General features: G+C 46.9%; 2 protein-coding genes across 3 annotated transcripts in view; one reads left to right on the top strand and one right to left on the bottom strand.

Annotated features, from left to right (window-relative positions):
* The first annotated feature begins 11,222 nt into the window (after positions 1-11,222).
* On the top strand, positions 11,223-12,870 carry CRH (corticotropin releasing hormone). The gene is made up of 2 exons (XM_048061782.2): positions 11,223-11,514; positions 11,901-12,870. Exon 2 carries the CDS (start codon positions 11,916-11,918, stop codon positions 12,447-12,449), a length of 534 nt encoding a protein of 177 aa, XP_047917739.1. The 5' UTR covers positions 11,223-11,514; positions 11,901-11,915; the 3' UTR covers positions 12,450-12,870.
* TRIM55 (tripartite motif containing 55) overlaps positions 12,517-24,679 on the bottom strand; it is a 40,432-nt gene continuing 28,269 nt past the window's right edge. For both annotated transcript variants that reach the window (XM_013172525.3, XM_013172523.3), the window contains one exon: positions 12,517-14,420. In XM_013172525.3, the coding sequence (XP_013027979.3) occupies positions 14,301-14,420 (120 nt within the window). In that variant the 3' untranslated portion in view covers positions 12,517-14,300. The remainder of the gene's footprint in view (positions 14,421-24,679) is intronic.

Genomic DNA, 24,679 nt, shown 5'->3' with positions numbered 1-24,679 from the left:
ACTCAAGGCCCCTGGTCAATCAGAAATGTGACGTGAGTTCTTATCTGAAGTGTTTCGCTGCCACTGAAAGAGCTTCTGGTAATTCATTCGCAGCGCAGGGCGCTTGTCACTGATGAAAGGCCCGGTGTTAGTTTTAAGCATGATTTGACTCATGCGTATTTTGTAGTGTGTTGCTCTAGTGTTCAATTTAGGGACAATGAGACAAGATTAACTCATGAATATTTGCATCCGAGGTAGTTGTTCTCATTATATTGATAATGAGTGCTTCTGGCTGTAGCTGGGAGCGAACAGTTTCAAGAACTCTAGGAAGCGAGCAGTAAGAATTGAGGATGATTGCTTTCCAGAACAGTTAATCCCCAAAACTAAAACCCAGGTTACAGTCCTTCTAACAGCACAGACAGCTGAGAGACTAAACGACGGGGGTCGGAAACATCATAAAGCATAGTGAGCGCAGCCATCTTTTGCATCTTTCCACCTGAAACCCAGCTGGAGCAGACGTTTGCTAGGTGTGAGATAGCTGAGTTCTAGCACCACCTCTTGGCTCCCACCTGTAGGTATGGGACAATGTATTCAAGCTAAATAAATGAATGCTGGGGACTCAGGAATCTTTGCCTTTTTTGATAAAGATCACTCGATTCTTCTCTTCATGGAGAGACGTTATTTCCTCAGCTAGAGGCCCACAGCAAGCAATACACCAGTACCACAGAGCACTGATGGGATTTCTGATATTTCCACTGGAAATCTGAGCTGTGATTGATCATCTGCCTTGTTTATATTGTGGAAGAATCGTAATTCTACAACAGTTTGAAAATAATTTCCTTCCTTTTCCAACGTAAGGGCAGTGATGTCAGATGCATAGACATCTTTCCCGGGAAAAGAAGGATCTTGCCAGTTTTACAGATGGGTTGTATAACTGAAGTTCTCTTTTTCTTATCACGGTCACATTATATGTTAGGATCTGTTATAGGGCTTGTTTATTTTTTTATTGCAGATGTCATTTACAGATAAAACACTTCTCAATCAATCCTTGTTCAGACAGATTCCTGAAAGAAAATTCGATATTATTCTATCAAAATTCTATTCTGTCAAACACAAACCCTGTCTCTGGATCACAAAGTCCCTGAGCCGCAGATCACTTCCCACCAGAGCCCCTGCAGACAGAGCAACACAAGGGCAAAGAGCCCTATTTGACTGGATGCTGACAGAATGAGAGACATGCGCCATATTAATGAAGTATAGTAAGCACCATAATGTTAGTTACATCTTTAACCCTCAGCAGGGTAGCACAGTTGAAGACACAGCTAGTTTTATGGCTAGTAAGTGAAGCACCCGTGAGTTTCTGTATAAACTCAGGATGAGTGCAGGTGGGAGACGCAGCCTGGGACTGGTGTCCTGGGTGGAGGTATCATACTGATGTTGTGCTTGGCGAATGGAGGAAAGCCAGGTTATTTAGAATATAAAATCTGCATGTGGCCTAACTGAAGTCTTGCTATCAAAATAACAAAAAACTGCTTTCTTTCTCCAAAAGCACCAGGAGTTATACATGCCTTGAGTTCACCACAAGTCAGTTCAGTCACCCCCAGAAGAGGCAAGCCACTGGAAGATTTACTTCAGTTTGCATTCTTGAAAACAACTTAGTCTGTCTCAAGCTACATCCTAGCCATAACTGAAGGCTGAAGGAGAAGTATACTATTTGTGTTTTGGTAATGAACAGGGCTTGGTTATCAGTAGGTGTCAATGAGCACGAAGAGATTCACCAGTGTTTTCTGTGACTTCTCTGCAATTGGCGTGTTTCATGTCTGATACTTAGAAGACAAAACTCAAACTGAATAGGACCTCTGTGATGCTGTGTTGGAATTATACATGGAAAACTCGTTCCTTGTGGCTCCAGTCATGTTGACAGGTAGCATGTAGAGTTATTTAAGCTGTGGCATTCATTCTTTGGAGCATGAGGTGGCTCTGCCTCAAGCTCCGAGTGGCAGCTCAAACAGAACCATGCAGAGAGACAAGGTTATGCTTAGGACAGTGCTCAAGATTTGAAATCTGGCCTTGATCCAAAACAGGGATTTTGTTTTCATTCTCTGCAAAGAAAGAGTCAAATAACATCTTCTGTCAGCAGATTTTGACCCTGCTTTGCGTTGACTCTTATGGATTTTATAAAGGGATCATTGTGGAGCTCATTTTTGAAATGAAGAACCGTTCTGAGGGGCCCGAACTAGGATCTTTATCCCCTGATAGTTATCTACGGTGTGGAGTTTATTAGAAGTTTGTCCTCAGATGTAGCCAAGCAGATGAAGGAGCAAGGATAGCCCCGTGCCTGAGGCAAGAGACACAGTTCCCAACTATCACAAAAAATACGTGCTGCATTTCCTTTGCTCTCAGGATGGATTAATACCTTATACCCTTGCTCCCTGCAGGAGCTACTTGAGTGTTTCCTTGCTCTAAATAGAGCTGTGCTGGAAGCGTTGGTTGGTTGTGAAATGTACAACATTGCTTCTTGCTCATCTCTTTAATTTGGGGTTTGTTTCTTACCAGGAATAGTAAATAGACCCAGAGAACAAATCCAAGTCGTAGGCACAATCCCTGTAGTAGTGAAACTGGACGGCATCTTGAGTCACATTTATTTATCTGTTGTCATAGTTCTTGCTGACATAATAAAGACATTATAATGCCATTCAATCACCTATTGCCACGTGGAAGCCAATTCGCTTACCACTGCCCTTCTTTTGCAGTTCACCGGTTGCCTGCTGCTGACATCTCCTTTCCATTCCTGTTTTGCAACAGTCAGCCAGCCTCCATCACACAGCTCTGCCAAAAGCTGTGCCAAGACAAATAGGAGGAAAGTGTGTGTGCGCTTCAGTTTGGGGCCAAAACAAGTTTAATTGCAGTCAGTGTCAGAACCCTAGACTTCAGGATGCACATTTTTTTATCCCCACTGAGTTGAAAACCCTACCTTCTCCTCGTCAGGAGCATTAATACAGATAGGATAAGTGAGGGACTGGGGTGTAGTTCCCACACTACACCCAGGGGCCTTCCTCCTTCTCCTACTTGCAGAGGAAGAGACAGTTTCAAAGCTCAGTTTCAAGCTCAGGAGCAATTCTGACTAAGCTGTAAGTGCTTTTGTGTCAAAGCTTTTACTGCGTGTATTTCCAGGTTCCTCTGAATCATTCTCTCATAGTAGAGGTCTAGCTGAGCAGTCTGCCTGGGGTGGCATCCCTTGGATGTTCCGGGGAGCTGCCTGTTGAGCCAAGGATTTTTAAAATCTTCCCTGAGCCCAAGACACTCAGAGAAAACTGAAGAGAGACAACCTCAGTGAGTGTATTTGCCAGCACTTCACACTGCTGTCTTACAGCAACACCCAAAGGTCAGTGACACTCACTGTTAACACCTTAAATTTGGCTGCTCTATAATTATTTTTCACACAGACTTCACTAAGGGAACTGGAAAAGCTTTATCAGGACATTCCCAACCTTTGTATGTCCGTAAATGTAGCTGCCTCAAAAGAGATGCTATCAACTCAAGTATTACTTGAGATGAGACTTATTAAAATAGAGGCACTGATTACTTTTCTGACATTATTTTTTTAAGTTAAAAAACCTAAAAATAAAACTTTGGCCACTCTGGTTGCAGCCATCTTCTCGCATTTGAAAGCATCCTAGGAGGAGCTGTGAACAGGGAGCTCCTAATGCCTGTGATGCCACCCTATGGCTTTTAGCTTTAGTTCTTGTCTCCTAAATTCTCAGCCTCCCCTTGTCATTTAGTAAAAAATTCATCTGTACGAGCCAGGTTATGTCAGAGATGGGTGCTGACGAGCTCTTGGCATTTACCTAGATGTCTGCAGCCAAGGTTTGGTTTAATTGTTGATCCAAGGGCACGTAGAGCAGAGCAAAGTGAGAACACACTGCGCTGCTGCTGCTCCAAGCCCACGTGCCTGCTCTTGCACAGAAAAACAAGGAGCTGCGAGCTCTCGACAAGACTTTTATATGAGATGCAGCATTGCACTGCCAGAGCATCACGCGATACAGGCTGGGGTAGTCCAAGCACCTCCATGCCCGTTACATGAGGTAGGCCCCGTCCTGCAGCCTTGCCTGGGTGCCGTTTCCACGCACATTTCCTGGCACTCGCTCTAGCCCAGTCTGTGGGCCTTAATTGCGGGTGGTGTTGGACCATCTCAGCCTTCTGGGGAATGGAGGAGGCTTGGCAGTAGGCTTGGGAGTTGCAAAGCTGCTGTATTTCACTCAGTACAGAATGCATTTCACTGCTAAAGGACATTAATTCTCTACAGCTACTCGTTAACCTCATTAATTTCAGAGGTAATATTTGCAAAGCAGTTTGAGATCTGCTTCTTGCAGATCTGTTTGAGAGCTTCAAGTGGCCTGATGTCAAGCCACTGACACTGGTGCGTCCTGGTGAAGGAGAAATCAGAAATGTAGTGGCTAGGAATACACATCCATCTTACTTGATGTGCATATCCACCAGCCTGAAATAGAGGGGTTTGTAATGACATCCCACCATTCAGGGACCCCAGGCTGAAGACATATCTGCTTCTTAGTTACCTGGATGCTCCTAGTCATAGAGAAGCAGCTACAACACTTCTGGTGCTGCTTGCCTTTGCTCTCCCAGCACCAGAAGTTAAGAATAAAGCCAGTATTTTCTTCCAGGCTAAAATCTTCCTCATTTGCTAAAAGAATAGTATATGGCAACATGTGTGGCTGTGCCATCGGTGGCCCCTATGTTTACATCTGAAAGATGACAAAGCAGAAGAGAGATGAAAGAAGCCATCCAGTAAGTAAATTCATTAAGCATATGCCTTGCAGTATCAGTAAGCCATAGTGAGAATGGAATGGTTGAGGAATCTGGAGATTTTGTCCTGTGGAGACTGACCATTTCCTCCATTTATTAACTGGCATGATTTGTGGTTTTGTTCTGTACTTTGATTCCATCACCCGGTCTTTCATCTTGTCCATATCAAAACTCACTCCAGTGTTCTCAGACACTGCAGCTCTGAATTAGAAGAACCAGACAAAAAGTCCTGCCAAATTCCCAAGAGTAGACTGTGTTTTGGAATTAGCATTGTCTTCTCCTCATAAAAATAACGTGATGTCAAATAAAACTCCATTAACCACTGGCTTAGAGAAATGTTGTTTGATCCTGAGATGCTGATGAAAACTACCTTCATGTTCCCAGCTAATTTAATACTACTATTTACTATGATGTACCGCTTGAATTGCAGTAGCACTTAGGATTCCTAGTCACAGACTAGGGCGCCGCTGTGCTAGACACCAGGCAGGCATGGAACAAAAAAGAAAGTCCCTTCCCTTAAGAATTTGCAGTCTTTGGCATGGGCATGGTCATTATAAAGATAACAATCTTTTTTTCCAAGAAACGCCTCATCTTGTTCATTATCCTTCGCAATTAGTCTCATGGGGCTCCTCTTCCAGCAACACACACCTGTTGGTAAGTGCAGCCTAGTCGGAGCTAAGAAAGACTTTGACTCTTCCATTTTTTAATGAACAACAAATGGTGCATTAGAGATGTTTGCTCCTTCAAATATGCAGACATCTGAATTTCTAATTGTTTAGCATTAGTCATAACTTAAGTAGGACAGAGCAGATTCTATATATAGTCTGTTGCCCAGCCATTCAAGACAGATAGCGTTTGTATTTCTTCCCATACCTCCTCACTTGAAGGAAGTGAGAAGGCAGTTGTTGCATCTCTAGCCTCAAGTATTCCAAAAACTGTGCTGCTCCCATCTCTTCCTCCCCCAAAATATTGAGATTGTGCTCAGGATCATGAGATTTTTAAAGAAGATGACATTTTGAGCTCTTCCTGTGCTTATTTGGGGATTCTCAGCCTTGATGGTGTAGTTGGGTTGTGTTTTTAAGCTAGAAGGCTAAAATCTATTTTTTTTTTTAGCAACAGTTGAGGTTGTAACAGGATTGGAGGAGCAGGAGTTGCTCTTAGTATCACAAACCTTCTCTAAATCACACTGGTTATTTTCCTTCTGTACTCAGTTTCATTTCTCTGTCTCCTTCTCATATAGTGTATGCTTTTAAATATAGAAGTATCACGTGTACTTACATTACGAAGGAAACCCCAGTTAACAAGAAACAAACACAGTGGAAGTGAGCGAGGGTTTCACTTTCTGCAAATTCAAACTCTAACTTTTCTCCTGTTCTCTTCGCCTCTGGTGGGACAGCAGCAGATTGGCCACCGAAAAATCACAGACGCAGCAGTTTGCTCAAATTCCTGCTGCCTGGGTGCTGGAAAATACAACACCAGCACAGACATGTTTCTTTATTTTCAAAGTGACCCCCGGATCCATCACCCCAGCAGCATGGTTTCCCCACGCTTGTATGATGGCTACGACTTCAGGGCTGGTGATTCTGATGGCTAATGGAGGCCTGGCGCTGCATGGAGTGGCAACAAGGCAAGGTCCCTGATGTAGCTGTTGGCTGAAGCTGCCAGTGGCTCAGAGACCCTTTCTGTTGGAGTGTCCGAGCTGGACAGACAGGCTCTCCTCTGTTCCTGGCCTTCAGTATGCGATTCCTCATGGACTTCCTGGAGCGAGGACGCCAGAAACCACCAGCAACGTGGTCTGAGCTCTGTGGGCTCCCCTCTGCTCCACACCCAGTGTCGAACAAAGGGACAGCTCCATGCTCGAACCTCGCTGTGGCAGGGATGTGTCTGAGGAGAGGCGACTTGAAAATTCCCGCTTGCCCTCCGGGCCCACGCCAGCCCCGGCGCCTGCCCTCCTCTGCTCAGGCCTCTGCCCCCCCTGCCCACCCCAGTCCGTACACTGCTCCCAGAGGGCCTGGGGCTGTCCTCACTCGCCTCCCTGCCCACCAGGCTGAACCCAGCCTGTCAGCGGGCTGCCGGAGGCGTGCATGAGATTCCAGCCCAGTCCCTCGGCCTTGCCCCGGGCCCGGCAGCTGTGTTTGCCAAACACGGGCAGACAGGCCGGGCGAGTGCACAGCAAAGTTTCTCTTGTGGCGAAATGTACCCAGACACCGAGGCAACCGGGAATACAAATTGCTCGGTGCTTTCACAGGGTGATCGTTTGATGGATTTCCTTGTTGCTAACAATAATTGTGAGATTAGTTCCTGCAGAATTATCATTAACAGTGTAGAGAGCTCGCATGCGTACCCAAGCAGCCTTCTCCATCCGTTATTTGAGTGCAAGAATAGCAACTGACAAGTCTTGTGAGGTAAATATAAAGGTCAGCTGTTGCCTCCCTAGATGAGGGCTGTCAGGAGGAGAAAGGCACAGCTCTTAGCATGCACAATCCTCCCGGCCTGCTTCTACAAGTCCCTTCACCAACTGCAACGAGAGAGCGTGGCTATGAGGCACAAGCACTTTTTGGTGACGTCCAAGATGGTACATGCACAGCTCCTGCCTGTGCCACTCGAATAAATCCTCCTGGGGGCACAAGGCATTAAGCACATTTTAGGAAGAAATTCTCCTCTGAGGGTGCTGAGGCACTGGCACAGGTTGCCCAGAGAAGCTGTGGATGCCCCACCCCTGGAGGTATTCAAAGCCAGGTTGGATGGGGCTTTGGGCATCCTGGTCTAGTGAGAGGTGTTCCTGCCCATGGCAGGGGTGTTGGAATCAAAAGATCTTAAGGGTCCCTTCCAACCCAAGCTGCTCTATGATCCTATGAATCTATGTTGGTAAGCCATACCACAGAAAATCATAGAATCATAGAACGAGTCAGGTTGGAAAATCCCCGTGACATGAGCACATGACCCCCTTCCTGGAGTGAAATCATTTAAAAATTGTCTGAAAGAGAAATTAAAACTGAATGAGAAAGTTTTGAAGACTTTTGGGTTCAGAAGAAATGACAAAAAGCTGAAGTCCTTATTAGTGTATTTTTTCTTATCCTGACCTAGAACATACTTTTAAAAATTATTATTTTGTTGATTTATTTTTATTGAATTTCATAATTCACTTTAATTGTGGTTCTCTATGATTAGTCTAACAAATTCAGTCTGATGAGGAATAATAGGCATAACAGGAATAATAGGAATAGTATTTTGTTCTTAAGATGACTTATTACCTTCAAGATACCTTGAATTTTTCTTCCTTTTCTCTAGATTGCCTTGGAATCCATAATATTTATGACCACAGGATTTAGATTTCTTAGTGTCAGAAGTAGGGTCAAATGAAAATGTAATGTATACAGGAGTCACTGTGTGACTGCTGGCACTGCAGAGTGGGCAAGATGTGCTGAAATAGTCACAGAATAAAAGATCGTGTGTTGGAGACCTGATCAGAGGCACCAAGTAATGATGGTGATACATGAAGTGGTTAAGTGAGAGGACATGGAAATATTTGCTGAATGCAACAAGACCAGAACACCTTACTATCTTCTGACAAAAGCTAGAACTATAATGAAATACTACACTATTGTAGAAAGCTAATCTACATCTGGTGTGTGTTCTTCCATGTTTGTAGATGGACATCTTCAAAAATACCTGGGGTAAGAGCCATACCCTCCGTTTAACATCATCACTTCTATATTGTTATTTTTAGAATCGCATGAGCTCTCTGCTATGGTCAATCAATGAGGACGGGATTCTTCTCTCCTAACATTAGCTATTTAAAAATTCAGTGACTAGACTAAGGTAGCTCTCTGCACTCCCTTTATAGACAAGGGAACGAGGTGAGCTTCTCCAGAAGCCTCAAGATATTATTTTGCGATGGGTTGTATCATGCACTGGGCATGCTCTTGCTTTCCATTAGCTACAGCAGAGTGGCTATAAATTGCCTTTCAGTAGGTGCCTGAGTTTGAGATTGCTTAGGCTAAAGTGCAGGTGCCACCCAACCCATGTTAGTATAGAGGAGATGGACCTTGGTAACGCTTTTTGTTCTGAGACAATGTTATTGTGCAAAAATTATGTTTGCGCCTGATGTTTGCAGAATGAGTCAAATATGAGTACTTTTTATATGAAGAGCCTGCCAATCTCAAACTGTGTCACTAAATGTAAAACTCTACTCCAGAATTACCCCATATCTGCCTTGTTTCTCTTCTTCACCCCTCCAGTGAGAATCCAGGATTTCTTCTGTTGTAATCTTCTTCAGGAGCAACAGCTGAGATTTTGCCTTGAAACTGGTTCCTTGTTGGAGAAATGAGTTCTCTGTTCACAGGAAGTCAGTTCTGCATGTGAAGTACTGAGGGAAGCACTTTTCAGTTCAGGTATCTGTCTTGTTTTGTAACCCTTGTTATCAAGGCATCCAACTATCTATCTCATAGTCTTCCTGCATTGAAATTGTTGCGAGCCCTCTAACACATCATTCAGGGTCCATGGGGAAACCGTGGGCTAATGTGACAATGTTGGATTAGAAGCAAGCGTGCATGAGAAATACAGACCCTGCTCAGGGCCAGGGGTTGGGAAAAAGGTAAGAAGAACCTGGCAGGTTACACAGCCCTTATGAAAATTGCAGGAGCTATCCTAGCCCACTCCTTTGCTGTATTTTCTGTCACTGTAATTCTTCAAGGGATGAAACTGTCTGCCTAAAGGGACTTCAGTAATATTGAAAATGATGAAAAACATAAAATAATCTGAGCCAATTCTAACTGGCATCAATCTTTTGGAGACATGAGACTCTGTAACTTATTCAGATCTCACCCACAATACTAAGAAAAATGTGTTTGGATCAGAATGTTTCCTTCTTTATGTTTATGATCTCATTATTTTAAGAGGTTTTGTGGTCTTTAAGGGTATATTAAACCTATAAATGGAGGCACTGTGATAAAACCCACCCTGGAGCACATCTGGAGGGTTTGAGTTTAATAAGTGCCTCTTACATTCAACTGATTGAACTTAGTTCCTGCTTCTTTGAACCCCTTGTTGTTCTCACAGAAAGCTGTGCTGACACGCTTTAAAAGCATACAAATAGCGTCTGCTGTGACTATCTCCACAACATATTCTGCTCTGTTTTTGTTGTAATATGCTTTTCAGTTCATGAATGCCTGAGCTAACGGAGGTAATGCAGAGACAAATCTCTGGTATTACTACTTGTTTTTCCATTTGTGTGTTTATGATGCACAAGATCGGATTCTCTGGCACTTCACCAACGACGTCTGAGGCTAGAGGTAGGTATAACAAAAATTAAAGTGTATAGCGTCCCTAAGGAGATGCTCAGAACTGGGCTGTGGCCAACCTCATATATTAAGTGGTTTGAACTTCGTTATTTTGTTAAGGAAATGGATTTCAGATTCGTCACTGATGTAGTGTCAATAACACACGACCACCTTCCGCGGTCTGTTCAGTCTCCTCACCATGGTGGGACACGCACAAGTGCATGGCCCCAGGCATTTGCAGTCTGTGCAGGGTAAAACCGGTAGGGTTTTCAGTGCAATTTTCCGATTTAAAGGGAAGGACATGATGACTGTTGCAAGTGAGGTGGTGGCGGCGCGGGACCGAGCTGCAGTGGCGTAGCTGGTGGGATGCAAAGGCTGAAGAAGGCACGTTGGGTGTGGAATGGGCACTGGGCAGAAGTTCTTGCCACAAGCAGTGCCACCTCCTGAAGAGAGGACGGGATGGTGAGCGACCTGGCTGGAGATACTGGTGGAATGGAGACCGAGTGGTGACGGGAGAGCACTGCAAAGGGACCTCAAGGCGTGCAGTCACCCACGGAGGGGGGCAAGCAGGGAGACCGGTGACCGGGAGGGCGAAGAGGTGGGGAAGATGGGTGCGAGGGAAAACCCAAGGGTTTTCTCGCTCTCCACCTCGGCGAGAGGGGAGGATGGAGGGGAAGAAGGGCCAGAAGCCAGGCGGGGAGGAGGCCGGGGGGCCACCTGCTCTGCCCGCCCCCCGGCAGCCTCACGGCGGGCGCAGGGAAGCGCTGGCACTGCCGGCTTCCTCGGCAGCCCCGCGGAGCCCCCGGACGGGATGAAAAGGACCGGGGAGGGGGTGGTGGTCGTAAGGGGCGGGGGGGGGGGGGTCGTCGAAGGCTGCCCGGGGTGGCAGCCCCGGTGCGGGTCGGATCGGGCCGGGTCCCTGCCCGCAGCCGGCCGGCGAGTGGAAAGTTTTCCCGGAGTGACCTCGCATAGTAGGCGCCCGCTAGGAAATCTCATTCAAGTATTTTTGTCAATGGGGTTGGGGGGGGGGGGGAGAGAAAAGGGGGGGGGGCACCCCGCTCCCCGTCCCCCGGCCCGGCTGACGTCACCGCAGAGGCGATAAATATCTGTTGATATAATTGGCCGTGAGATTTGGGGTTGCGATAGCGAAACTCGGCCCATCGGCGCTCCGACGGGCCCCCATGATTTATTCAGCAGTGGATCGGGGCACGCAATCGGGCTGTCAGGAGAGCGTCAGCTTATTAGGCAAGTTCTGCGTGATTCCAGGAGAGGGTCTAAGCTATAAAAATCCCGCGCCCCGGCTCTGATTAGGACCAAATCTGATCCCAAGTTCGCCACGAACCGGCTTCCGAGGGAGAGAGAGCGAGAGGAAAGGGACGCCGGGCACCGCCGAGCCCCGCCGCCTCCTGCCCTGCCGCCGCCGCCCCGGGTAGGTGCGGAGCGGTGCGGAGCGGTGCGGAGCCGCTTGCGCTGCGCTGCGCGGGGGCTGGGGCGGGCGCAGCCCCGGCCGCGCATCCCCGGGGGCAGGCGGCGGGGATGCGCGGGGGAACCGGGCGCAATTTTGAGCCCCCCGCGCATCCTCCGCGCCCCGACGGCAGCGGTCGGGACGGGCCGGGGCTGAGCGAGGGAGGGCTGCGGGGCTCGGGGGGGCTCGGAGGGGCTCGGGGGGGCTCGGAGGGGCTCGGAGGGGATCGCAGGGGCTCGGAGGGGCTCGGAGGGGATCAGAGGGGCGCGCATCAGCACCGGGACAGCGGCCGCGCTGCGCGCCCCCCGCCGGCCGCGTAACCCCTCGCCCCGATTCCGTCCCCGCTGCAGGTCCGGGCGCCGACCATGAAGCTCCAGGTGCTGGTGTGCACGGGACTGCTGCTGCTGCTGGTCGCCCTCCTGCCCTGCCAGGAGTGCAGGGCGCTCAGCAAGAGCCCCGGAGCCGCCCACGGGGCTCTGCACCAGCCGGATTTCTTCCCGCAGCAGCAGCAGCAGCAGCAGCAAACTCTGCCCGTCCTGCTCCGCATGGGAGAAGAGTATTTCCTGCGCCTGGGCAACCTCAACAAGAGACCCGCCGGCTCTTTCTCCGCCTCTTCCAGCAGCAGCAGCAGCCACCCACAGCCCCAAGCCTCCGCCACCAACTTTTTCCGGGCGGCGGTGCAACAGCTGCAGCAGCTGCCCGAGCGCTCGCTGGGGGGGCCCGAGGAGGGCGAAGGCGAGGGGGAGGCCGTGGAGAGGGAGAAGCGGTCCGAGGAGCCCCCCATTTCTCTGGATCTGACTTTCCACCTCCTCCGAGAGGTCTTGGAGATGGCCCGAGCCGAGCAGTTGGCGCAGCAAGCCCACAGCAACAGGAAACTGATGGAGATCATCGGGAAGTGAAGCGGCCCCTCCCCGCCTTGCCAAAGAGAATCCGCGGTTAGCACAAGAATAATTCCACACTCCGATGTACCATAGTGCTGCTCTGATGTCATCTCTTTATTTTTATATAGCTTTAAACCTAGAAGGGTGTACTCCGAACAGCCTCTGTCCCTTGACTAGCATGCACGGCCGCGTACCAAGTGCAGAAACACGAGTGTCGTCCGTAACCTCCCCTACCTTTATTTATTTCTCCATTTCCCAGTATTTCTAGTGGCATCGCTGCGTAGGGATGTGTGAGCATTGGAAGAAATGTCGCCGAGAAGCCAGATAACTTTCCTGGCGGGGGCAGGGAGGTGGGAGGGGGAATCTCTGTAAGCTACTTTAAATCCACTTTTTCCTGTAAACATTTTCACAATAAAACATCTTTTCAGCGCTCGGTCAATTTTGTTGTGTAAGAGAATGTTTAATATTTATATTTTTAATAAAAGCTGCAAATAACCATGGCTGGCTAGACTTTCTTGCCTAGGCACCCCGGGGCGAGCCCCAAAACCGCCCCCGCCGTGCGGGGTGCGAGGGGAGCAGAGCGCAGCGTGGTCCCGCACGGGCTCTGCTTTAGCCCTAATTACGATTAATTGCAATTAGCACCCCCCCAGCAGCTGCAAACGGCCCCGGTCCCCGTGGCCCTGCCCGGACCTCACGGGGCATTTTGGGGGGGGAAACGGCCACAAAGCGAGGCTGCAGTCCCAAAGAGGCAGGGAGCGGGGGTGGCCCCGCCAGGCTCCCCCGTGCCCCCCGGGGGCTGCTCAGCCCCGTCCCCGACGGTGTCCCCCCTGCGGGGCGCTGCGTGCCCGGGGCCTCGGGCTCGGCTCCTTCAGCCCCTGCCCGGAGCCCGGCGCCTGGTCCCCGCGGCGCTCGGTCCCCCCGGCGGCCGCCCGGCGTCCCTTAAGGGCTGCCGAGGGCTGGGTGACAAAAGGCACGGTGTCACCTTCAGCGCGGGTCTCCCGTGCGCCAGCCTGGTGTGGCCGCACGGCTCCTCTCCTGCCCTGCAGGCCGGCGTTCGCCCTTCCCGGGGCCTTCGGGTGACAAACCTGACGGCGCAGCTCTGCACCGCCTCACCGCACCCGAGGCGCTCCCTAGCATCGGCCCCACGCGCTCAGGGCTGCCCCGCACGGGTGCCAGACGCGCACACGCCTTCCTCGTCCCTCCCCGCCCGAAATCTGTGCAGGTGAGCATCGCCCGCTGCGGCTCGGCAGGGAAAGCGAGCGCAAGGGGAGAAGGAAGAAGCAGCGGCTTCCCTCACCCCTCCTGCGCTCAGCCTCTGCAGCACGGGATGTGCTGATGCATCTCGGGGACCGGGGACCACGGGTGGTGCCCAAATGTAACCCAAACGTGACTTTGGGGCGCCAAGGGGGTGGCGGTGACACCGAGGTCACCCCGCAGGCTGGACACGGGAGGGCACCGAGGGGAAATGCTGCGCTGGCACAGGATGCTCCTGGTGAATATCACAGCAGCGTTTTAGCTAACATCAGTGAAGCAGTTACACCTACACGGGGACGTGCCAAAAAGTGAGTGAATAACAAAACAGTAGCAGTGCTCATCCTGCAGCTGTAGCGATGCTGCTTTTCCCTTGGAAACCAGAAACTGGAAAACACTCTGATACACTGAAGTACAGCAATTTGTCCCCATGCTCCCACCCCTGTCGCGACTCCGTCGTCTCAAGGGCCGGGCACGACGTGGAGGTCAGCTGAGTTCCCGGGAATGAAACCTGCTCGGATGTCCCTTTCCAGGCCAGCTTCTTTGTCGATTCCAGCCAGGCTGCCTGCGCTTGCGGTCCTTCCGAGGAGCACACCAGAAGCCAGCCGGAGTGAGTCATCATTCATTCAGTGAGTTCAACCAGGAGAAGGAGAAGACATGACGAGCCGGCTCGCCACCCCTCTCATTGCTCACGGGAGTTTCCTCCGCTCGTCCTTGAGGGGACGGTTCAGAGCCGGTCTGTAAAGGAAGGAGAGGTTGGCAAATGGAAGAGGAAAAGATGGGCTGCATTAAAATACGTCCGATCTCACAACAGGCAGAAAAAACAGAGTGAGGTGGGAAAGGGGGTAAGGCAGGGAGCATGGAAATTTGGGAAGGCCAGCCAGACTTCTAATGCCAGAGAAGGCAGAGGGACTTTTGCCACAGACAGCGGTAGAGGAAGGATTGCGCTGTGTGAGCGTCGCGCTCGTGCAAAGGGCTGAGCCCTGGTTTGGACCTCTGGAATATTATCGCAACGAAGGTGATAACTGCCTGCTTAGAAGGGATCCTGAGCCAGCTTGGCTTGTGTAGCTGGGTCTCCAGATTGATGTGGACCTAAGCCAAAAGTTATTGTCAGTGCTCTGCCACTCAAAGTGATCCTTGTTCTGCTGTCATGAAATCTGCCTTGGATGTGCTTTATTTTATTTTTTTTTCTTTAAAGTCTTTTAATAACAATTTCACTTCAATTTCAGTCAGACCAAGAACAGAAAATAAATAAGAGAGAAATATAAGCTTCTGATTCTACTCCCCAGTGTAGAATAAAGAAAGCCCCGGGGAAAAATTTGCCTTTTATTTGCACAGCTATCCCACACTTGCAGTAAAAAAAAGAAATCTGGACTGCATGTGCTGTACCTGCCAATAATTGTTGTTATATTTTAAAATTAGATGGACATTTAACAGGCCAGTATAACATACTGAAATATTTTTACTAGTTCCAACGTTTTCAGATTCCTCTGGCAGAGAACGAACACCAGCTTTGTGAGGGTAACCTGATTTGGTAGCTAAGGGATGCCTTCTGTCTCCATCGTTGTAACCACAATTTAACAAGAAATATAGAGGAATTTTTTTCTCTATACTCCTATATATGTACATATATTATTGCACATTCTTAATATTCAAATAGTTGTATGAGCTTCGGGCCAATGCTGCCAGCCTTCTCTATGCAGGATTTCACCTTACTCTGGGAAGTTCAGCATGATCTCAGGAGAACCGTTTGGTGTCGAGATATTACTCAGGAGAGGCAAAATGCCTGAGTAGTGCTCTCTGAATTTTAACACATTTCAGTCTTCTATACTACTCCCCTAAAACAGAAAGTTACCAAAGCAGTGATGCTAACATACATATCCAGGAATGAACAAGGAAGCAGGGATGCTTATGAGGAATGGAAGCACGGGATGATAGTTTTCCTTAGCATTTTTGTAAGTACTCAGTGTTAAAGTGTACCATAGGAATTAGTGAGAAGTGGTGGCGTGTTACGTATAGATTGGCTACTGGGCTTCATTCCAGTTACTACCTGTTTGAGCGTCGTGACACCAACAGACGAGACAGAATGGAGGTATGGAAAAGTAGCTCCCCATTTCTTTACTTGTATCTGATTAGATTTCATAGCTCCTTTTTTAGACCTAGATCCTCAGGTGGTCTGGACTGGAATAGCCTTATTTTTTACAGTGAAATACTATCTGAAAATCTGATTTAATGCTGGTAATACGCACTGATCTTTGACTTAGACTCATATTTGCCAAGAAAGGCACCTCTGCTACTCACTGCAAAATACAGGGCTCAGAAAGGATTTTTACAGACAGGTATCCTTCAAAAGAACATTATTTTTCCATGCTAACTTTTTAATGCGCCCTAATGAAAATACAAGTGGGGTGAAAAATCTGGGAGGAACAGCTGCCTACTTGAACACAAAATTCCTTTTTCAGCAGTGCTGGTGAGAACGGTTGTTTCCCAGGCTTATGCGAAAGTATTGCAAAGAATCGGGCCCATGAGGCCAGATCCTCAGCTGGAAAAGCACGTAGCTGATTGAGTCCCGATTATGGAGATGTGACTCTCAGACCTGGAAAGTGCTGAATGCAAACCTTTCAGCTGAAATGTTCCAACCCAGATTACAAAAGTCAGGTATCAGCAGTAAATACATGGCTAGACTTTCAGAGTCATAAGGGGTTGTGTGCTCTCCAGATCTCAGTAAATGCGGGAGCGTAGGTGGGTTATTAGTCCTCCGTGGTGTTGAAAATTTTGCCTTTTATTTTTGGAAGGACACCTGGAGTAGCTAAAAGTAGTTTTGAAATTGGTTGTGCAATTTTGCGCACCAAGCCCTCAGCAGCGTGTGTGACCAGGCATGGGGCTGACCCCTGTCACTCCCCCTCAGCCTGCAGAGGAATAGGACTGGTGAGAGGTTTAGGACATCATTTCCTGCAATTTCATATTTTTTTTTTTTACTTAAAACCACAATTGTACCTTGCCATTTGTCTTCTTGTGCAAGATGGGCTTTCTATACCACTTCCACTTGCTATTCCAATAATCCATTAGCCAGAAATACGTATTAAACTAAGCTCAACTTTGAAGCAAAGAACGATCTATGGGCTTAAAGTTAAGCAGCTTTTTTCATAGACTTTGGAGGTAGCACATTAGAAGAAATAAAGCCTTGGTCGGGAAAAGTGACTGCATTCCCTTGTTAACCAGCATTGCTGGTGCTGCATTTCAAACAAAACAATCTTTGTCTACATCACTGACAAAACCGTGTTTCATAACGTGTTAACTCCTTCATACGCTGCTGAGATGGCATCTTCCTGTGTCAGCAAAACAGCGCCGGAGCTCCGGTACGTTCCCACTGGGCTTGGCTGGGTGAAGCATTCTCTCCCTGCACCTCGCTGGACTCAGCAGGCTGCCAGGCTGCAATACCTCGATGCGCCTTTCCAAGAGCAATAACCCACCATCACGCCCAGCCGGGAGTGAAGCAAGTGCAGAACTGACAACGGGGCTATTCCTTGGCTTTTAGGCTTGTGTTTTCACACCTGTGACACTTTAGTATTTGTGCTCTGAGTCACGCAGTCACTGAGGTATGCTATCCTCATGTGAGGCAAGAAACCATCACAGGGTGCCAGGAGAGACTCTTTCCACGTTACTAAATCCATTTTCCCCTTCCAGTGGCAGCTCACACAACATGGAGTAATACAGTGTGTTGGATTTTTTTTTTCCCAAAGATTTTACAAATCTTTTACAAAGATTTCATCTTTGTAAATATTATTTATTTATTTTTAAACTAGGAGCTGATTCTGCAAGGCAGAAAGCAGAAGCAGGTCCCCTCAGCATCAACAGGGTTTGGGCATCCGATCTTCCCATGAGTTCTTGCATCTCATCCCGGATCAGCTCCCTTCCCCTGTTCCTGCAGTCGCTCTCCACTGCCAGGGAAGAGCTTTCTGCTGAGCGTGGCTCAGCCCTTGCCACATGCCTTTCAGAGGTTTCAGATTCAACACTTCAACGTGTTTGTCCATTGCTGTTAGGTAACTGCTGTTAAGCTGCTACCTGAGCTTTATCTTAGTCTTGGAGATCTCATGGGTAGGGCTTGTTTTTCACTTTACCTAGAATAACAAGTCCCAGCCCTCTATTTGGGTCCCTAACAGCAATAAAGAATAACTGAAGTGTTTACCTCAGATTACATTAATCACATTAGGCCAATGCTGAGAGAGTGCTGAATACTTACACTTTGATTTATATTTTCCCTTGTGGTGTCGAGTGACATCAGATGATGCTTTTAATAAGCACCAGGAATTTTCACCAGGCCAGCTCATGAAGCGGGGAGGGAAGCACACCCTGCATGACTGATGGTTGGATTTGTTTTCCGCCTAAGCGAAGTCCAGGCTGGGGTTTACATGCCAGCTCTGTGGAGGTGCTGAGCAACCACAACTCCCACTGAAAAATCCATTTAGCACCCCTCAGCAGCTGGCACGCTGGAATTTGCGTGGATAAACAGTATAAGGATCTCGGGGTTTAGCAGATGAGTCGTAGGTGTTCAGCACTTTCAGCATTTGCTTCCTTAAGCACAAGCACTAGTTAAATCCGCATAGGGTTCGAGCAAAGGGTGTGGAGGGAGGAGAAGAGTGAGTAGACTGACTTTATCACAGCCTTTTTATTGATTAGGGCCCAGCAGTTATCCTATTTATGGTGTGGGAAAAACAGGCAGTCCGGGCCTTGTAGGTATTTGAAACATAATGAAGTCCACCCGCTGTTTTCTGCTGTGCCACTGCTAATCTCCATAGCCTTTAGGTACAAAGACTGGGACCCATATTACCAAGCTTTAGTCATCCAGAAGTGAGATATCTGGTCAGGCAAACTGTATTCATTCTCTCTAGTGGGAGTGATGAGAGAAAGGCACCACCAGAGGGTGATTTGTCCCCTCCTAAAAGAAGTGTCTATAGCGTGGGTTGCCTTCTGAAGGCGCCCGGTTCTCCCTGCTGACTCCAGAGTCACTCTTGGTGACCAGGTTAGACTAGGTCTGCCTTTCAAATAATTACACAAGAAAGATTCCACCCAAACACCTCAGAATATCAGAAAACTGATAGAAACGACGAACTTTGATGGCACCATTTCTTTCTACAAGATCAGTGCCTCTTAAATTTATGAAGTAGGGATGAAAGGTGCAGGGTCTTTGTAGTCTTCTTCAGTTTGAATTTTGTTTTGACAATTTCTTTTTTACTTATTTTTGATGATTTCTGATAAGGCAGGATCTGGAGAAACCAATTTTATAATGGACCTCTCAGAGGTTGTGTCACATCAGCTTGCAAGGAGATGTGAGAGCAATGATAGCTGGAATAGTTGTTTCCTCCAGTGCTGCAGATCACCCAGCAGTACCTTTTATCTGGCTTGAACATGACTAAATGATCAGAATTTTGTCTAATCAGTCCAAAAAACTAAAAAATGGTTACTGGCTTTATTATGCCGGTCACAGGAGAATAGATTATGCCTTTGCCAGCAAAGCAAACATTACACACCTTTTCAAAAATTCTTACATTTTTTGAACAAATATGGTCCTTCATAGTGATTTTGAAGTTGAAGACTACTACTAGTCGAAGACTTTGTGCCACCTGAGTATGATATTTCTGACTTAGCGTTGAATTCTCCAAAACTGTATTTGCCATCTTGTGGAACCCTGGTCTCAGTTTTGACATTCCCAATGAGAAAGGTCTACATTTACACTGAAATTCACGAGGAGAGAATGGATGTGGCTTATTATAATCCAATATGCCCTAGGAAGGGGGTTTATTTCTTAGAACCACGTACATGGCCACACTAGTTGGTTACAAAGAGCCCTCTCACACAGCTATATCAAAGTTTGCTGGAGCAACAGCACAAACCGAAGAAGGTTCTGCCCTTTGGCTCCCACCCACCACCTCCTGCTTTCCCTCCATGTCTCACTGTCCATTTGCACTGCTGCAGCTGTTTGCAGGGCAGCGCTAAGAATGGGAATGCCACTGGAATGACATCAATTTGTTGTTGTTGTTGTTTTTGAGTTGAAGAGTGATATTTTTAACCTGGACCATTTGAATGATTTGATTCCAACACAGCCCAACAAGCAGCTGCATCAGCACAACTGCCATGCCAGTGGTGGCATCTAGGCAGGAATAAGAGGCAGGGTCATTTGGCAAAAAACTCCTGTACTCCTAAACTACCTTTGATGCCAAAAAATAATAAAATAAAAAAAAACAAAAACAAAAAACAAAAAAAAAGGATCTACACCCTTAGAGGTATATGAGCTACGCAATGCCTTCACTGACTCCTTTTGATACAGCACAATCGCAAGAGTGAATTTGTAAGAAAATATGGCTCTTGGAGGGAGAAGCAGTGAAAATACAAACTTCTTAATTCTACGGTTTCTGTAGCCTCAGAAAAGGAGTGAGAAATTAAAGTTAATTCCCATATTTTTTCTAGCTTGTTTAGAAACAACCCCCAGTGTTGACAAGAAGAGGCATGATTAAAAAATGCTAGCTGGTCGCAAAGCCATCACAGAATCTGTAGGCTATGTTTGTCTGCCTCAAATGTCAAGTGTTACACTTCTGGCACTCAACACTTCCAGGCAGCGGAAACAAAGGGAGCACAACAGGTTATTTTTAAATGGTTTAAACTTTAGTTCAAGCATTTTGTTTTCATATTTTTAATGCAGTCTAGCTCCTTCAGCAAAACACCTGGCAGCTGTCACATATATCACAACAATACTCTTTCAAGCTAAGAGGCTGCTTATTTTGCATGGATCTTTTCTTTTTATTAGTAGGAACCAACAGAATATTCTCTAAATAATTGCTACGATTACCTGCTACAAGAACACATATGGTGGCAGTCTAAATAATATGCAAAGACATATTGCATATTATCAATGGAGACAAACTCCATCAATCACAATACTAGCTATGTCACTTTCTTAATAGTGGTTGACAATGAATTTTAAAAGTATATTGGGAGCAAATGCTTTACTTCAATAGATTTTCCTTATATTACAATTATCAGGATGTGGCTAATGTGTATTGCAATGTCTCTTGCATAATGACCTGGTGATTTGATGTCTTTAAAGACAACAAATGTAGTTCAGAGGAAAACAGCCCACATAGCTTATTTTGGTGTAGGGTTTGCACATCTCCCATAGGATACCAAGGTCCAGGCACTTGAGAGAGTAGTGAAAACAGTTTTAGAGAACGGTGTGAGAGGGTGGCTTTCTTCTAGCTGGCAGTTGGGAAAAATGAATTCCCTTCTCTCTGTAACCAATCTTTTTCACGACTCGAACAACAAAAAAAGCCAGAAATAAGACACATTTTCAATATTTCACTCATTGCTGCACCGTACTGGAATTACTTTTTCTTGAGACTAATTAACTACTGATCTGCATAAAAAGTAGTGTCACTACTGACCAGGAAAATGAAGAAAACCCAAGAGGGGAGCCTTACAGACATGAATGTTAAGGCTCAGTCTTTCCTGGATTTATCCACACATCATTCTTTGTTGCTCTGATGGAGAAGTTTTTGAGGACCTCCTGATCAATGAGTCATCTATTCTAAACATATCAATGAGCCATCTATTCTAAACACATAATTTCTGCTGTGTTTCCAGTCCTGCTGGACAACTGTCTAGCAAAGGAAGAATCATCTTGAGAGGCTGCAGGAATAAGTGGCAAGCACTGGCCACCAGTGCCAGAAAGCTACTCATGGCTACCAGCTCTCCCCTCTTCCTCCTACTTCTGCTTCATCAGATAAGCAGATATTACTTCACACCAACAAATTAATCATGAAGTAAAGACCTTCCAAGAATGTCTCTGTGGTACTAACCCATCTAAGCCATGTTAGAGAAACTTTGCTATTAACTTTCAGGGAAAAGGAGCAGATCTAGTAATGGTTTAACGTCATGTTTGTCTCTCTCGTATATTCTTTCCTTTGAGTAATGTGGATTGTTGTAAATTAAAGCTTTTTCTTCCTCTGCAAATGGCATTTTTGTAGAGCCAATGAATGAGACACAGTGCCAGTTCAGACTGACTCACACCAGAGCTCCATTCACCGGATCAGATAACAGAGCCAGCATAGCGGCGAGGTGTGTAGACACATAGCATGCTTTGGAGGTTGGAGCACTGCTTATTCTCACATCACGAGTGGCTGACTTCATCGGGTTGGTGTGAGTGAGTGTGGGGTGAGCTGTCCACAGCTCACATTCTCTGAGAGACAAAATTACACTAATGGGGATGCAGGAAGAAAAGCTGCAACGTCAGCTCAAGCAACTGGTTGCCATTCCATAAAGTCACCGTGTAGCAGAAACAGAAAGTCTTTGCCACAGTTAAAACACGTCTCCTTCCTCGCCTGTTGCTTCTGCCCCTTTTCTTCTGTGTGCTTGTTTTTCCGTGTGTTCGGTTGCCCAGATCTTCTCCTTAATTCAACCACAGCAATTGAACCTGGTAGCCAAGAAATATCTCTACTCCAGTAATAATGCATTGCTCCGCTAGCAGCACTGTGACTGCCTGGGCAGATGTCTGTGGCATCACGTCTCACATCACAGTCTGTGCTCACCCATTATTAGCAATGCTGGCCTGCTCGCACACTGCTTGGCCAACTTGTGTGCGAGGTATTAAATCAAGCTTCCTTCTGCCCATCTCGCACTGCTCCCAGGTGAAGTCTGAGGAAGCTGTGATAAATACTGCTCTTAAAGCCTCGGATTCAGTCACGGTTATTGACCTGGTTATTATTGGTGTGGAGTACAGACCACAGGCAGCTGTCATCAAGCTTGGAACTTACCTGCACCTGGGCGGACACATATTGCATTAAAAAAATCTATTTATTTTATAAAATGAAATTATAAAATTGCACATAAAGACGAATGCATTTGAAAAAGTAAATCTGCTGCCAGTCATTGAAAAGCTCACCCTTACTGAGGGAGGAAACAACAGCCACCTTTCCTCAGTAAGGCATTTTGTAATAGAGCAAATCAAGCAGCAAGTGTGTTTCATCATGAAAAATAGCCATTTCTTCTGTGAGCAGAAGTGCTGAGCCAGGAGTGCTCTAAGAGACCAGGTCTGTTTATCAATCACCACCTCTGGCGGTGGAGATAGGCTCAGGCAGATTTTATAGGGTGCTCTCTAAATGAAAGAGAACAATAGGAAATTCAGATTGCTTATTCTCCAGCACTGTGAGATCCTCATTCTCTGTTCAGTGAAAGGAGAAGTAGGCGTGACATCTATGTGGGACATCTAAAGCCTCGTTTGGATATCATGGCACCAATCTATCTCCATTGGACAGAAATCCGGGATAACAGGCTGTCTGAATTAGTCACTAGTCTCTTACTTAATGACCTGAAGATTATTCTAAAGATGCCAGGAATAAAAACCACCTGAGAAGGGATCTAAGACTGAATGAGTGCTGTGTTTGATATGGCCCTCTCCTTCTCTTTGTTTCTTTTTGGATGTACACCAGCCATCCACCCTGCCTCTCCATGTCACCGCCGGGTGGGTGGGTGGGTGCTGCAGGGACCCGTGCTCCAGCCCCTCGCCTGTTCTGCAGCCAGCAAAGCCTAGAAGTGGCAGGATGCAGTATTCAAACACAAGGGCCCAGCTCTAGTTAACTTCTAATTACTGCCAGTAGGACTTTCACTGTAGCTAGTCGGATAGGCTGGTGTTTAAATACTGATCCAGCTGGGAGGGTTCAGAGACAACAGGCACTGCTTTACGTGGCTGAGTTCACAGCTACACCGAAAGCCTGAACTGTCTCCAGGTAGCGGGATGACGACCGACCAAATATTTTACAAACAGGCGGCTTGTGTTGTTGTGACACAAATCGACCACAACATGATGTAAACCAGCAACTGCTCATCCATGATTAAGAAATACTTTTTGTTTACACTCCATTTTCCTTTCAGAATGCCTTAACAGCGAACAGAGTGAGCAATGCCTTGAGGAAGAGGCTTAGTGGAGGTTGAATTCGGTATTTAAATGAGCTAGTTGCTGAAAGACAGCATCTAGGTGAGCCTGGCTTTGTATTAACTTAAACAGCAGAAATAATTTTGCCCATGCTGTCATTGTTGAGTCCTATTGCTAGTAATGGACTGAAAAATGAAATATACATAAATCAGATGGTACCTATGACTCACCAGACAAATCGCAGACCAGACTATTCAAGGTAAAACTTCAGGTGAAATATTTGCCACTCATATTAATTATGAGAAACTGTTGTCTGAAAGCTGGCCCTAATACATTGCCCTTACGACTCATCACTGAATCACTCAGATAATTCTCAGAAGCAAGGGAAAGTGAGGTGTTAAAAGAGGAGCAATCAAGACTTTCCTGATTTTCTCTGCATGTGTTCACTAAATTAAGGAAAAAAACATCTCACCTTAAGCACAAAGTCAAGATGCAAAATGGAAATTTACAAGCAGAATTTGCTACCAACTAAATACCAGCCTGACTGGCGTCAGACCTGAACATTATGCCCGAGTCCCAGCTCGGTTAGCCAGCTTATGAAGAAGCACAAGCAGAATTTTGAAAATGTTAACTGAGGGTTTTGCATCTAAGGTCTGCCCTATATTTTAGCTACAGGTTGAACACTTTTTTTTTCACATGGTGAAATTTAAGAGACGTTTAGGAAGAAGCTTCAAAGAGAATTCAGCTAGGGCTTGCAGGCTAACCGGTTCAGGGGTCTTCTGCAAAAGGCTCAGCTTTACTGACAGTAGATGACCCATTTTTCATTCAGTCAAATTGGGCAGATTTTTTAAGTGTACAAGCATGAACCCATCCAGTCTTCTACCTAAGATACAGTCCAAGTATATCCAGAGGTAGATGTTAAACATCTAGTAGCATTTTGCTCTCTGAACTCCCAGGCCTTCCACTAACACCAAGTACAGTTGTTGAAGGGAGCAGAGAGCTTTTGGAGCAGCAGCTGGCTTCCTGGGGAGCACTGCCTGGGCTACCTCTGCTGCTGACACACTTCTGGTCC

Source organism: Anser cygnoides, chromosome 2 (genome assembly GCF_040182565.1).
Source record: "Anser cygnoides isolate HZ-2024a breed goose chromosome 2, Taihu_goose_T2T_genome, whole genome shotgun sequence".
Lineage (NCBI taxonomy): Eukaryota > Metazoa > Chordata > Aves > Anseriformes > Anatidae > Anser > Anser cygnoides.
Note: the sequence above shows the minus strand (reverse complement) of the source record. Positions and strands in the feature narration are given on the sequence as shown.